This window comes from Pituophis catenifer, unplaced genomic scaffold, assembly GCF_029215685.1.
Source record: "Pituophis catenifer annectens isolate HBS135680 unplaced genomic scaffold, rPitCat1.0.hap2 SCAF_16, whole genome shotgun sequence".
In the NCBI taxonomy this organism is placed as follows: domain Eukaryota; kingdom Metazoa; phylum Chordata; class Lepidosauria; order Squamata; family Colubridae; genus Pituophis; species Pituophis catenifer.
The window spans coordinates 11,826,284-11,841,934 of NW_027256896.1; the positions used below are offsets into that span (position 1 = coordinate 11,826,284).

Sequence of the window (15,651 nt, forward strand, 5' to 3'; positions counted from 1 at the left end):
CACACCCTTTCGATATATTTACTGGGCTCCAGTAGAAATGTTAGTTCTACCTGCAGCGGGAACATGCCAAGAATCCTGATACGGCCATGTTTTATCTCCACACAATGAAGTATGTAATGCTAATGGCAATGTAACAAGCCATATTTCACAGCAAAGGGGGAATCGAGTGGGGGGTTTTTTTTGGGCCAAGACTTGTCCAGAATTGTTAATCAACCCCCGGAGTCTTAAGAGGCAGAAACCACCCTGGATGCTCAGTTCTCAGATAATAAAAATGAGCCGAGCATTATAAATAAATGTAACCCTCCCTCTGAAATTCCCCCCATGACATAAACCAGGCCTCTTTTATTCCCCTATTTTTTTTTTTAAACTTTTTGGCAAAGCTAAAAAATTCTCCATTGGAAGGAAACCTACCCTTCATCTTTCTTTTTTTTCTTTTTCCCTCCTTCCCAGAGCCGTAATTCTTTCGTTTTAATGAGCCTTAGCACCCTATGCTATCCAGGGGTGGGCTCCTGGGGGTTCGGCAGGGTTTGAGCGATCCTCTAGCCAAGGATTGCTGGGGTTTGGCAAACCCCCAAATGCCACCCCTGGCTGGCCATGCCAATCCTACCCCGCCCTTCCCACCCCGCCCCGCCCCTCCCAGGAGTCTCCATGCAGCCCGTACAATCATTCCAGGTAAGTGCAGGGGCCGCACGGAGGGTCTGGGAGGGCAAAAAATGGGCCTACTGGAGATACTGGAAGTCCAGAGACAGGCCTGTTTCCAGCCTCCGGAGGGCTTCCGGAGCCCGGGGGAAGCTGTTTTCACTCCCGGAGGCTCAAGGAAAGCCTCCAGAGCCTAGGGAGGGCGAAAAATGCTGCCCACCTCCCCACCCCCTGCTGTGATGCAGGTGGCTGACTAAGCCACGCCCACCATGGCCACGCTCACCCAGCAACAGGGCAGCAAACCCATTGCTAAAGGATCTGAAGCCCACCCCTGATGCTATCCATGCTAGTTAGAATAGCGCATCTAAGTTAATGGGGGGAAAGGAGAGGGCAATTTTTAAGGGTTCAGAATTTAGGGCCTAGAAGGTCGTTAACCTTAACTGACATGGGGATCATTTTTGTATATCTCGTTGTTTCCATGGTGATCATTTTTGTATATCTCGTTTTTTCTACATGTTTCACTTTTCTTCTTTATTCTAATAGCAAATCCTAAATCAAAGTTATTGCATTACATTCTTGATTAAATTATCTTTTTAAAAATTATAAAATATATAATTTTATGGTACTACTCCAAAAAAATGTGGTGTTATTAGCTAGTTTTAGAAAATACACTTTCCCCAAAAGGTTTCCACAATTTTGGCCACTACTGTAACCAGGATCGTGGGCATAAAGAATCTTGTTACCTGTACAATTGCACAAGGCAGCAGGCTAAAATTCTGAGCCAGAATTGGGACATTTGAAGGATCTGTTCGTCACAGCCAACATGTGTTTTGAATCAAGGGTCTATTTGCACATAACTCTGCCTCTCCTGGTATGCAGTATTATGAAATGTGTGTGTGTGTGTGTTATATACCCTTGCAATTTCTAGTTTTTAAGCTTTTCCCCTCTTCTTCCTCCCCCTCCCCTTTTACTTTTTAGCATGTGACTGCCACCCTGTCGGCGCAGCTGGAAAAACCTGCAACCAAACCACCGGGCAATGTCCATGCAAAGATGGTGTCACCGGCTTAACGTGCAATCGTTGCGCCAAAGGCTTTCAACAGAGTCGCTCACCTGTAGCTCCCTGCATTAGTGAGTAAGATAAGATAACCTTTATTGTCTTTTTTTTTTTACTGTGAGCACACTGGCCCACGTTAAAAGTGAAATTCTGTTGCCTGCTCCCCCCCAAAACATACCATATTTTTCGGAGTATAAGATGCCCCTTAGTTTTTGGAGAGGAAAATACAAAAAAAAAATTCTGCCTACCAGGTATTCATCTGGCTAGTCCTTAGCCTGGTCAGGTTCAGCACATTACTTCGCTAGCTGGTTGGGGCTAAAAAAAACAGCTTTTAAAGCACAGCTGATCGTTGGAAGGAGATCCAGTGACTAAAGCAGGCGAAACGCGGAAGGGGTAAGAGAAGGCAGCAGCTGTTCCGGGTAGCCATTTTGGACACCGCGCCTCATGTCTTCAGCCTCCAAACATGTCGCGTTTTCGGCAGCGATGTGCTTTGGTGATCCCTGCAGCCTTGAAGGGCTCTCAAATGGAGCGTTTGGAAGCTGAAAAGGTGACGCGCGGAGCCCAAAAACGCAAGCCATTGTCAGTGGCAACCTCTGCAGCAAGGAAGATGGGCGAGGTTACATTCGGAGTATAAGACGCACCCAAATTTTCAGCCTCTTTTAGGAGGGAAAAAATGCATCTTATACTCCAAAAAATACAGTATATATCTACCCATACACATATATAACACCCATATACACATGCCACACACACACACACACACACAGAGAGAGAGAGAGAGAGAGAGAGAGAGAGAGAGAGGGAGGGAGGGAGGGAGGGAGGGAGGGAGAGAGGAGTGGGGTGGGAATGGAGATTTTACAGTATCCATCCCTTCCCACACCCACCAAGTCATGCCCACCAAGCCATGCCACGCCCACCAAGCCACACCCACAGAACCAGTAGTAAAAAAATTTGGAACCCACCACTGACTGGTAGTATAAGTTTGTTATGTGAGTCCAGCCACTGGGATTGCAAATTAGTAAAGCGGGGTCCACCTGCCAAGCATCTGTTACTGTTAAATCAGTCTCTTTTAAATAGCAATAGTACTTAGACTTATATACCGCTTCATAGTGCTTTTACAGCCCTCTCTAAGCGGTTTACAGAGTCAACCTCTTGCCCCCAACAATCTGGGTCCTCATTTTACCCACCTCGGAAGGATGGAAGGCTGAGTCCACCTTAAGGCAGTGGATTTGAACTGCCAAACTGCAGCTAGCAATCAGCTGAAGTACTGCACTCTAACCACCTCAGCTGTAAAAATCAGCCCGTGGTTTATCAAATTTGGGGTTAACTTTCATGCAAACTTTGAAAGAAAACTCAAGTCAGCTAAGAAAGCTTTTCACTTTTCCTCCCCAGAAATCCCTGTTGTCAACCCAACATCGGTGGTTACCAGCACTGAGGAACCAGCAGGTAAGTAACCATTGAATTGCATGTTTGAGTACCGTATTCAGGGGTGGGATTCTACCGGTTAGGACTGGTTTGGGCGAACTGGTAGCTCCGACGATCAGCTGGGAACGAACCAGTTCGCCCGACGATAAATGGGCCCACCCGCGCTATTTTCCTACCTTTATCTTAATAATAATAATAACAACTTTATTGTCATTGTACGTGTATACACAGTATACCCATACAACGAAATTTACTTAACACCCAAAGACCAGATCCAACACACATGACAATCTTCTCAGCTGATTAGCATGGTAGAGCAGATTGCCACACGAATCAGCTGTGTTACTCCTCCGAAGAAACCAGGAAGTGAAGATTTATTCAAGCTGCGCGCACACACACAGCGATCCCCGAACTGGTTGTTAAACTGGGAGGATCCCACCACTGACCGTATTCTGAGTCACTATACTTCTAAATTCCACTTCTTTCAACTTTTTCCTCAAATCTTGACACTTCTGTTCTTGGGAAAGATGTGGTCACTAAGAGTTGGTAGCCTTTTGATGGCATATAAACCAACAATGGATGAAGGATGAAGTTGTCTCAAGGTTAAATCATTGCAACTGGATGATTGAGAATCTTTGTCAACATATTGCAATGCACTTTGGAGAGGAAACCCCCGAGGTTAGCATGGCAGGGATTGATAACATTCCAACAACTCCTTACCTAACTGGTTTACTCTGACTGATGAAGTTGCCTGGATGGGCAGCGAAACGTCTCTCAAACTAACAACAAAAATGTTGAAATTCATTGTTGGAATGTACTCGTATGCAGCAACTACAGCAGTAGCAGCAGCAGTATTCAGCCAGTAGATGGCAGTGTTTACAAGTTTGGATCTATGGTATATACTCTATGCTCTTTCTTTCTAAATAGAGTTTCCCATTTCCTGTTACAGTTGAGTAGTAAAGCACATGGTGACTGTACTCTTTGTTTGCTCTGTGGTGCTATATATAAACATAACTTCTAACAAAAAAAAAAAATAGTCCAGTTGCAATGATTCAACTCCACCTGGATGACTGAGAATCTTCATCAACATCCATGGATGCTTTCATTGTTCTTCCCAAGTTCATACATGATCTGTATGCAGCTTTTTCATGATGTTGAAACTTTTCATTCCTTCCATTTGTGGGTTTGTTTGGTTTTTTTTTCCCATTCCAACATTTTTTGTGTTACTGGTGAAGATGTTGGATAGAGCCAACCTAATTCATAGCGTGTTCTAGGAAGCATTGCACAGGAGACAGATGTAAAACTGGCATGGAATGGAAGTAACTTGAACCTTCCCATCCTTAGGTTAACGGCAGGAATTTACACATTGATGAAACCTTACAAAAAGAGCATTTTGGTGGGACTGTGCATTGAGATTTCTTTCAAGTGAAGTTTCACCCAAGGTCTTGGTACAATTATGCAGGCAAAGAAGTCCTGAGGCCCAAAATTCTTCAAGAAAATTGCGTGAATAATTATATTTAGATTTCACTTGTTTACGTGTGTTTTGTCAATCACATATGCTCTTTCAGGAAACAAGGGGTGGGGGGGGAAGTTGCAAGAACTTAAGAAAGTATGCATGTTCAATTCTGGAATTAATTTTAGAAATTCCCTTCTTTAACATTCCAAAGGAATGGAATGCATGATACAGCGAGGAACAGAAACAGAATGAGGGAATTATTGTATTCTGCATACCAATGGCAAACATATTCTTCCAAAAACAGGTCTCAATCAGCGGTGGGTTTCAAATATTCTTGTCACCAGTTCGCCGCTTTGCGCACACATGAGTCTTTCGTGCATGCGCCTGGCCTTCTGCGTGTGCACTCTGTTCGCACACGTGCCTTCCGCGCAGAGGTGGATTTCAGCAGGTTTTGACCAGTTCTGGAGAACTGGTAGTGCAAATTTTGAATAGTTCAGAGAACTGGTAATAAAAGTTCTGACTGGCCCCACCCTCATCTATTCTCTGCCTCCCGAGTCCCAGCTGATTGGGAGGAAATGGGAATTTTGCAGTATCCTTCCCCTGCCACGCCCACCAAGCCACGCTCACATAACTGGTAGTAAAAAAATTTGAAACCCACCATTGCTTCCGTGCATGCGCCCGGACTCGAAAACGTGACTAAATAGGACGCCAGGGCAGGTGGGAGGTAGTCATCGCTACCGATTCGTCTGAACTAGCATGAACCAGCTGAATACCACCTCTGTGGTATTCATAAAATTGCACCACAGGGATGAAGTAGGGAGATGCCACCAGGTTCAGGAAAACCCAGGTTTCATAGAGACATATGGAAAAGGCTTAGGAATCTCTCCCTTCCCAAAACTGAGAGGGGGAGAAGAGAATGCAGAGAGGATTGAGAATGAGAGTATGATAGGAAATTGGAAGAGGCATATGGAACCTCCTCAAAAGTAGGGTAGAGTAGAAGTCAAGATAGGAACTGAATGTCAGGTGCAAAAAATCAGGTCCACATGTGAAAGTCCAATTAAATTGATTTATTTCTACTCATGCCTACACACCGGAATCTTCTCCACTAAGGGTTAGCACCTGCTAGACGTTAGACAAGAGTCGACAGAATTCAAAGGGGGTTGAATTTTACTCACTTGTGACTACATAGAAATTCTAGGATGATTCCTTTTTTAACTCCATCCCCAGGTTCTGCCACTCCTTCCCTTACCCTGATTTACTTATAGTTTCTGCAGGCAAAAGGAATCCCAAAATGTTTAGTTGTGGGGTGATGTAGAGCGCAACTGTTGTTCAAGACGCGCTCCAGGGTATTTAGAATAGAATAACAGAGTTGGAAAGGACCTAGGAGGTCTTCCAGTCCAACCCCCTACTTAGGCAGGAAACCCCACACCACTTCAGACAAATGGTCATCCAACATTTTCTTAAAAACTTCCAGTGTTGGAGCATTCACAACTTCTGGAGGCAAGTTGTTCCACTGATTAATTGTTCTCACTGTCAGGAAATTTCTCCTTAGTTCTAAGACGCTTCTCTCCTTGATTAGTTTCCACCTATTGCTTCTTCTCCTGCCCTCAGGTGCTTTGGAGAATAGCTTGACTCCTTCTTCTTTGTGGCAGCCCCTGAGATATTGGAATACTGCTATCATGTCTCCTCTAGTCCTTCTTTTCATTGAACTAGACATGCCCAGTTCCTGCAACCATTCTTCATATGTTTCTTCATTTGCACAGAATTTTTCTGAGCAGCCAAGGTCAAAATAGGAACATGGCAGTGATGTCATGAATTAATAGAGGTGAGACAACTGCGAAGAAGACGATACAGTTTGGCTGGGTGGAATTTTGCCCCTGTTTCTTTGTATTCTTTCCTGAAAATCCACGATGAAATTGCGCTGCTATATTTTTTGCCGTTGAAATTGGACCAACTTGTGGGCCATAAGTGACCTACTAACCGTAGACGCCCAACCTTCTCCTGTTGCTGTTCTCTCAATCCATCATCCCACTCAAATCAATGCTCAGCAGATATTTTCTGTTGGTTCCCTTCCATAGACATCTGCTGAAATTTCCATGCTAAAACTAAATCTATCACCAGATTTTGCTGGAAGGATGGAAAGGGCCAGGTTTCCTTCAACTACTTTTTTTTTCCTCAATGTAAAACAATGTTTTAAATCCTCTTTATTTTTGGAAAGTGACCAAAGAACTCAACAAAGCGTCCGTAGATTGTTTTCTTTCTTTCAGATTTTCCTCCAAAGGGGGGGAAAAAAACCCTGTCAGCAAATTTCCTTTATACCAGGCAGGACCAAAACCCTTTGCTCTCTGAAACCTGGCAGAGACAAAGACATAGAATACAATAACAGAGTTGGAAGGGACTTTGGAGCAATGGTGAAATGTAAAATTTGTTACTACCGGTTCTGTGGGTGTGGCTTGGTGGGGGGGGGATGATGGAGCACCCACAACTTCTGAAGGCAAGCCATCTACTGATTGTTTTCATCATCAGAAAATTTCTCCTGAGTTCTAGGTTGCTTCTCTCCTTGATTAGTTTCCACCCATTGCTTCTTGTCCCGCCCTCAGGTGCTTTGGAGAATAGCTTGACCCCCTCTTCTTTGTGGCAGCCCCTGAGATATTGGAAGACTGCTATCATGTCTCCCCTAGTCCTTCTTTTCATTAAACATATCCAGTTCCTGCAACCGTTCTTCATATGTTTTAGCCTCCAGTCCCCTAATCCTCTTGATGTCAGCACTTCAAGCTGCATTTACTCTAGTGCTGACATAAGAAGGAGAAGCGGAGGCGTCTGGAAAGGGACGTTTGACTTTTCACCTACTTATTTTCCCTGGAGATAATATCCCCTAGGAGATGGAATGGGAGGGGGGAAATTCCTTTGAGCTGGAGCAGTAGATTAGGGGTAGAATGACTTGGAAGATGGCCAATGAGTGCAGGGGAGTGGGGAACGGAAAGGCAGGGTTTTGGGTCTGGAAGTCAGTGTTGGCTTCGATGGAGTTGGATTTAGAATGTCGTGCTTAATAAATAGGAGTTTTTCTTCAAAGACTTTGTTTGAAATGCAATTTATTTGAGACGACCTCGAAACCTGACACTTGCTCTTCTCTGCACTCTTTCTCAGGTGCTTTGGAGAATAGCTTGACTCCTTCTTCTTTGTGGCAGCCTCTCAAATATTGGAATACTGCTATCATGTCTCCCCTAGTCCTTTTTTCCACACACAAAAAGTTTCACAAACAAGCATACTTTTTGGGTCAGCCACATGTTAGCTTTCCGAGGGCTCGAATGTTCTTAATTCCCATCGTATCTTCTCATGCACGAGGGGACAAACAAGTGCAAACGTACGGGTTCTCGGGGAAAAACCATGCACAATTTAAACGCAAACATTTGTGCCATTTTCTGCAAAAGAATTACAGACTGCTACAATGGAAGAAGCTTAGGTGAAAACATCTGCAAAGCTAATAAGGACCAGCAGTGGAATGACGTTTAAGAATTGCCACTATGGAGGCATTTATTGATTACAGTAATATTACCTGCCGCAAAGATTAAACTTATGCCCATTGATAAAACACTGCAAAACAAAATGGCACCTGACAGGATGGTGTAGAGGGGCATTTTCTTCCTTCCTTTGGAGTGTTGCAGAGGTCTTCAGGAAGGATTAACCCAGAGGTCTTCAAACTTGGCAGCTGGCTGGAGAATTCTGGGAGTTGAAGTCCACAAGTCTTAAAGCTGCCAAATTTGAAGACCTCTGGATTAACCCATCAAGCAAACTGTTTACTATACAGTAGAATTCAACATAGTTACTGCTCTGGGCTAGAAGCTGTTTTTCAGCCTATTTGTCCTTGTTTTTATTGTCCTGTACCATCTGCCAAATGGTAATGATTAATGTTGAATGGTACATTTATGTTTGGCTTACCACTGTATATTGCCTCTTAATGAGCATTATTAGGATATAGGTGAAGATAATCCATGGATCAACTCTCCTGGGCTACAAAAAAGGAAGACTCAACCTCCAGGGAGGGTCTTATAATTTAGGCTTTGAGGTCCTATTTTTGTAACTTTAGGGATGGCATTAAAAAAGATGGGTGTTATAAAGCATTCCCAACATCTAGAGAGACGGTGGAGCAGAAAATCATGCAAAGCTTGCTGCAAAGTGTTAATGCCACTTTATAAGGCCTTGGTAAGGCCACACTTGGAATACTGCATTCAGTTTTGGTCGCCATGATGTAAAAAAGATGTGGAGACAATGTGGAGATGTGAAAACATATGAAGAACGGTTGCAGGAACTGGGTGTATCTAGTTTAATGAAAAGAAGGACTAGGGGAGACGTGACAGCAGTCTTCCAATATCTCAGGGAACTGAGATTTTTGTCTGTCTGTCTGTCTATCAATCTATCTATCTACAGTATCTATCTATCTATCTATCTACAGTATCTATCTATCTATCTATCTATCTATCTATCTATCTATCTATCTATCTACAGTATCTATCTATATATCAATCTACAGGATCTATCTATCCTGTTTTCCCCAAAATAAGACATCCCCTGATAATAAGTCCAATCGGGCTTTTGAGCACATGGCAATAAGGCCAAGCACTTATTTCAGGGTTCAAAAAAATATAAGACAGGGTCTTATTTTCGGGGAAACACGGTATCATATCTACATGTATATGTGTATGTGTATCTATCCTGTCCTGTCCTGTCCTGTCCTATCTTATCCTATATCTGGAATTGGATATTTCTAATTTAATGAAAAGAAGGACTATGGGTGACAGGGTAGCAGTCTTACAGTATTTGAGGGGCTGCCCCAAAGAAGAGGCAGGACAAGAAGCAACAGGTGGAAACTAATCAAAGAGAGAAGCAACTTAGAACTAAGGAGAAATTTCCTGACAGTGAGAACAATGAATCAGTGGAACAACTTGCCTCCAGAAGTTGTGAATGCTCTAACACTGGAAATTTTTAAGAAGATGTTGAATAACCATTTGTCTGAAATGGTGTAGGGTTTCCTGCCTAATCAGGGGGTTGGACTAGAAGACCTCCAAGGTCCCTTACAACTCTGTTATTCTAGTCTATGCTAAAACTACCACGTCCTCCCACGTCTGGGCTGTTAGGTACCACAGTGAAAGACATCAAAGAAGGAATACGTCAGGAAAAGGGTGGGAGCGAGGGATCGGTTTCAATAAATCGTCCTTCCAGGTTACATCCCAAAAAGAAAACATGCAAATTTTGTTAGAATGTATACCGAAGGTTCTTACAAGAGTTTTGGTTGGAAAAATATAAAACAGACTGAATGAGTGACTTTGGTAAATTCAGCAAAGGAAGTCTGCTAAGTAGCCGGTGGAATTATCTGTGGTTTTCTCTTTACACACCCTGCTCCTTGTTCAAATATATGTCTTTTGCTTTCTGCCAAATGTTCCCAAGGATTTTCTCTCTCTCTCTTGTCTATCCTTTGTAACCCTCCCACCTGGGTATAAGAAATGGAAGATAGACCATGCCAACTTCTCACCATGGTGAAAAAAACTAACGGTAGCAATAGCAATAGCCCTTAGACTTATACACCTCTTTATAATGCTTTACAACCCTCTCTAAGCGGTTTACACAGTCAACATGTGGCCCCCCAACAATCTGGGTCCTCATTTTGCCGAGATCCTCATTTTGCAGACCTCGGAAGGGTGGAAGGCTGAGTCCACCTCAGGATTGAACCCGGGATCGAACTGCTGGCAGTGGGCAGAGTCAGCCTGCAATACTGCATTCTAACCACTGCACCACCAGGGCTCTTTTAACAGTCTGCTAAGTGCTGATAACCAACTCTGTTCCTTAGACCAGAGTTTCTCAAGCTCAAGATGTCTGAACTTGGGGAAATCTGACAGTTGAAGTCACTTTCTTCCATGCCATCATAACATCAAATGGTCACTAAACAAACATTTGTAAGTTGAGGAATGTCAAAATCACAAAGAGAGGCTGCATAGGAACAACCAACCAGTCTCGTTACTAGTGTGGCTCTTCTCCTTGGAGCGTGTATTTCATGAATGTTTTCTTAATTCCTGGACCATTTTTTGCCCTGATGTTAGGTTAGAGTAAAGTAGGGTAGGGTAGGGTAGGGTAGGGTAGGGTAGGGTAGGGTAGGGTAGGGTAGGGTAGAGTAGAATAGAATAGAATAGAATAGAAGAATAGAATAGAATAGAATAGAATAGAATAGAATAGAATAGAATAGAATAGAATAGAATAGAATAGAATAGAATAGAATAGAATAGAATAGAATAGAATAACAGTTGGAAGGGACCTTGAACCCTACACCACTTCAGACAAATGGTTATCCAAAATCTTCTTTAAAATTTCCAGTGTTGGAGCATTTGCAGCTTCTGAAGGCAAGTTGTTCCACTGATTGATTGCTCTAACTATCAGGAAATTTCTCCTTAGTTCTAAGTTGCTTTTCTCCTTGATTAGTTTCCACCCATTGCTTCTTGTCCTGCCTTCAGGTGCTTTGGAGAATAGCTTGACTCCCTCTTCTTTGTGGAAGCTCCTGAGATATCGGAACACTGCTAACAACCCCTGCTACTTTGATCAGGCAAAATCTGGTCCAGCAGCCAGCTTTGCAATTCGAATATGGTTGGAACTTGGCTGAACAAGTGTGCGTTATCTCCAAGGCAACTGAAGGGCTCTTGTGAGAGCTTCGCCAGCCACAAAATCCATATGGAAATGGAGGCAAACAACCCAGAGTGTACATCTCGTGGTGAAATGGAGAAAGGAGATGTTATTTTAGTTTCAAAGTGATAATTAGATAAAGTATAGAAAAAGCGCAGGCCTGCTTTTTATTAATTTTACTAATGCATCCTATTAAAAAGTTCCCGGTATGTTTTTGGACAAAAGTTCCATTATCTTCCAGATAATACCATGTTTCCCCAAAAATAAGACCTCCCCCAAAAATGAGCCCTTCCCTGAAAAAAATTCCTCCCATGAAAATAAGCCCTACCCCGAAAATAAGCCATTCCCGAAAATATTTAAACACATGCACAGCCGGTCTCTGTCATTTCCTCTGGTTAGGGTTAGGGAGACAGAGCTGGAAATCAGGTAAGACGGCAAGAGGAGCCCCGTCTCACTCCACACGCCCCCAAATAATAAGATCTCCATGAAAATAAGGCCAAGTGCTTATTTCAGGGTTCAAAAAAACATAAGACAGGGTCTTGTTTTCGGGGAAATATGGTATTTAATGTGTACGTGTGTGTGATATATCAGCTCTAGTTCTTAGTGTGGAGTTGGTTCAGACAGTTAGTTTAACCAGGTTATCTGCAACTCATCTATTTTGGCTCAAACTTGCTATCTCAGTTTATTTTCAGAGAAAGGAAAACGTCTATGTAGATTCTCAGTCATCCAGGTCATGGCTGTCCCAAAAATGCTTTTTTTCAAGAGGCAACTGGACTTCCTTTCTTTCTTTTTTCCTTGAAGATGTTTGGTTTCTCATCCCAGAACTGAAGAAGCTTCTTGGATGAGAAGCAAAATGTCCTCAAGGAAAAAAGAAAGAAAGTCCAGTTGCTTCTTGGAAAAAAAAACACCTTTGGTTCAGCAGAAGAAAGCATAAAGTTTCACCAATCTTTCCCAACCTTTATCAACCATGTTTTGGATTCCGAGTCCAAGAAGTCTTGTTCTGATGTGGCATTCCGAGAACTATAATTTGAAGGAACCTATTGGGCAAGAGCTTTATTGTATTTATTTATTTATTTTGTTAAGCATATATAAGATTACATGTATAAGTATAAACATGATTATGAATACAGGAAATGGGTACGAATAAATGGGGGACAGTAGGTCAGGGACGGTAGACATGCTGGTGCTCTTATGCACGCCCCTTACAGACCTCTTAGGAATGGGGTGAGGTTAACAGTAGACAGTCTAAGGTTAAAGTTTTGGGGGGTTTGGGGAAGAAACCACAGAGTCAGGTAGTGCATTCCAGGCATTGACCACTCTGTTGCTGAAGTCGTATTTTCTGCAATCGAGTTTGGAGCGGTTTACCTTAAGTTTGTATCTATTGTGTGCTCGTGTATCGTTGTGGTTGAAGCTGAAGAAGTCATTGACAGGAAGGACATTGTGGCAGATAATTTTGTGTAGTACGCTTAAGTCAGACCGAAGGCGGCGTAGTTCTAAATTGTCCAAGCCCAGAATTTCAACCCTGGTGGCATAAGGTATTCTGTTGTGAGCAGAGGAGTGGAGGACTCTTCTCGTGAAGTATCTCTCGACTCACTCAATTGTATTAATGTCCGATATGCAGTGCAGGTTCCGGACCCTGAATCAAGGAAGCTTTCCTTGGTCTCCATTGGATCAAAATCAGGTTGGGCCAGCCCTCACTACCAACTTTAGATTTTTATTTTTTCTTTAAACGGAATGAGGTTCAATTCACAATAAGCTTTGTTTCCACATGAGAGCAAGGAAACAATCTCAAACAAATCAGCAGAGAAGTGCAGATGAGGAGTCGTTTCTAACGAGGCCCAAGGAATCAAAATACACCACTGGAACGCTTTCTGGATAGTTCCCCAAGCAGATTATGAGCAGCTGCCTGTAGACTCTTGAAATGAGAGAATTACATTGTCCAAGAGGGATTAGTCAACTCTTCAAATCCAGTTGCTGTTTGTTGTTGACATGTGTGTCAGAGAACTGAGTGTTTTGAATAACCCAATTTGGCAGAGACGTCGCCCAAGCGTCTTCCATCTCACTCCCTTTGCAGACAATTGTTATGTTCTGTTCTCTATGGTTTGCTGCTTTCTTAACATGCTGACATTTAGAAATGGAATTTGCTTTAGTAAATAAACCCTACTTGCGATCTGTTTGGATGGAGCAAGTCAGGTCAACATCACTCCTCACTCAGATTTAGGCTTTAGTCAAAAGCATCGGGCCTTGTGTTCTCGGTTATTCCTCCTGGATAAGGGTCTCCAAACTGGGCAACTTTTAAGACTTGCGGACTTCAATTCCCCTGCTATCATGGGGAGTTGAAGTCCACAAGTCTTAAAAGTTGCCCAGTTTGGAGACCCCCCCCCCCAAGATTAGCTTGGCAAATTCAAGACTTGCAGACTTCAACTCCCAGAATTCCCCAGCCAGCATGATTCTGGAAATTGACGTCCATAAGTCTTAAAGTTGCCAGGTTTGGAGACCCCCATAAAATTAGCTTGGCAAATTCAAGACTTGCAGACTTCCCCAGCCAGCATGATTCTGGAAGATGAAGTCTACAAGTCTTAAAATTGCCCAGTTTGGAGGCCCCTGCTCTTGGTGGATCCAAGGAAGTGAGGGAGCCAAGGAGAACAGAAAATATTAGGGAGCTCAGAGAAGATACTGGACCATTAACTCTTCAAATCCCTGGTCAGAGTTGAAGGTTCTTAGTCCCAGCTAGTTGGCTTCTATCCATAGAAGACAGAGGGGCCTCTTGACCTTGGAAAATACCTTGAGGTGGCCGTGATGGAGTTCTGGTCCTGGGAAAACATTCCTCCTCCCCTTCTCCCTCCCCCTTCTTTCCCTTCCCCCCACCCAATACAACCAGCCATTTCATCTCTCAAGCTTTAAGCTCACAGCAGGTGTGTCGGATTCTTTGAAGGACGTAGAAACAGAGCTCTGTTTGTTTCACGAGTTCCATTTTTCAGGTGTTCCAACTCTTCCAGCCAACGCCCCCATTTTCAAGCTGCCCCTCCTTGTAGACAACCCCAAACTTTGCTTTTCTCTTTACTCCTGTCCATCATCCACCCTCCATACATTTTCAAAATAATCTTTACATCCAGTAGCCTCCTCTTAAGGGAGGGAGGGAGGGAGGGAGGGAGGGAGGGAGGGAGGGATAGCCTTCATTTTATTTTACTTTATTAGTTCAATTTTTATTTCTTTACTTCAACCCTTTGATTTTGCTTTAAGCTCCTAGCCAGAAGTGGTAGTCACTTACTTTCCTTACCGGTTCGCAAATGTGAGCAGTATCCTTCCCCTGGAGTGGGGAGGGAATGGAGATTTTACAGTATCCTTTCCCAGGAGTGGAGAGGGAATGGGGATTTTGCAGTATCCTTCCCCTGGAGTGGGGAGAGAATGGGGATTTTGCAGTACCCTTCCCCTGGAGTGGGGAGGGAATGGAGATTTTGCAATATCTTTCCCCCAGGAGTGGGGAAGGAATGGGGATTTTGCATTATCCTTCCCCTGCCATGCCCGCCAAGCCACACCCACCAAGCCATACCACGTCCACCAAGCCACACCCACAGAACCAGTAGTAAAAAAATTTGGATTTCACCACTGGTGCCTATGAATACATCCAACCTTAAACAAGCATTAAAAATAAGCAAATGAGCAAAGTTAATATATCCCTGCTAAATACATACATACATACATACATACATACATACATACATACATACATACATAAATTCAACCCTAGTTCAAACTGAGACCTTAGGCTGAGCAGCAGAATTTGCTGAGTAGGAATCTTGACTAAGTACAAGGTCATTAGGCTTTCCTTTGCTTCCTTTATTTATTTAACTTTATTTGTTTTATGGCAAGTTTGGAGGAAAAAATACACAAACACAGAGAAAGACATCAATTAATTACTGCCCAGAATACAAAAAAAAAAAAAACACCACAAACTATAAACAAAAGTTTAAAAAGAAGAGGACGCAACAAGAACAAAGGAAACAAAAACAAATCAATAACAAAGGCCAAAAAAAGGGGCGGGGAGAAAAAAAAAGTAAATTATAAACAAGTTAAGCGTGTCTGTTCTTGAAATCGGCACCAAAAGAAAATATGCTATATCATTTTTTTTTTCAGGGGAGGGATGAGTAGGAAATATTGTCTTTTTTTTTTTAATGGATAAATTATATATCTTGGATCCAGTTCAGAGCTGGGTTTCAGCCGGTTCTGACCAGTTCTGGAGAACCGGTAGCGGAAATTTTGAGTAGTTCAGAGAACCGATAGTAAAAATTTTGACTGGCCCCGCCCCCATCTGTTCTCTGCCTCCTGAGTCCCAGCTGATCTGCTTAGAGAGGGCTGTAAAGCACCATGAAGCGGTATATAAGACTAGGTGCTATCGCCCAGCCTG

The 15,651-nt window shown here is 43.0% G+C and overlaps 1 protein-coding gene across 1 annotated transcript in view; it reads left to right on the forward strand.

Moving 5' to 3' along the window:
- Positions 1 to 15,651, forward strand: part of NTN3 (netrin 3) — a 114,952-nt gene that overhangs the window by 76,865 nt on the left and 22,436 nt on the right. Inside the window, 2 exon segments of the mRNA XM_070955141.1 lie at positions 1,618 to 1,767; positions 3,086 to 3,139. Of these exon segments, the coding sequence (XP_070811242.1) occupies positions 1,618 to 1,767; positions 3,086 to 3,139 (204 nt within the window).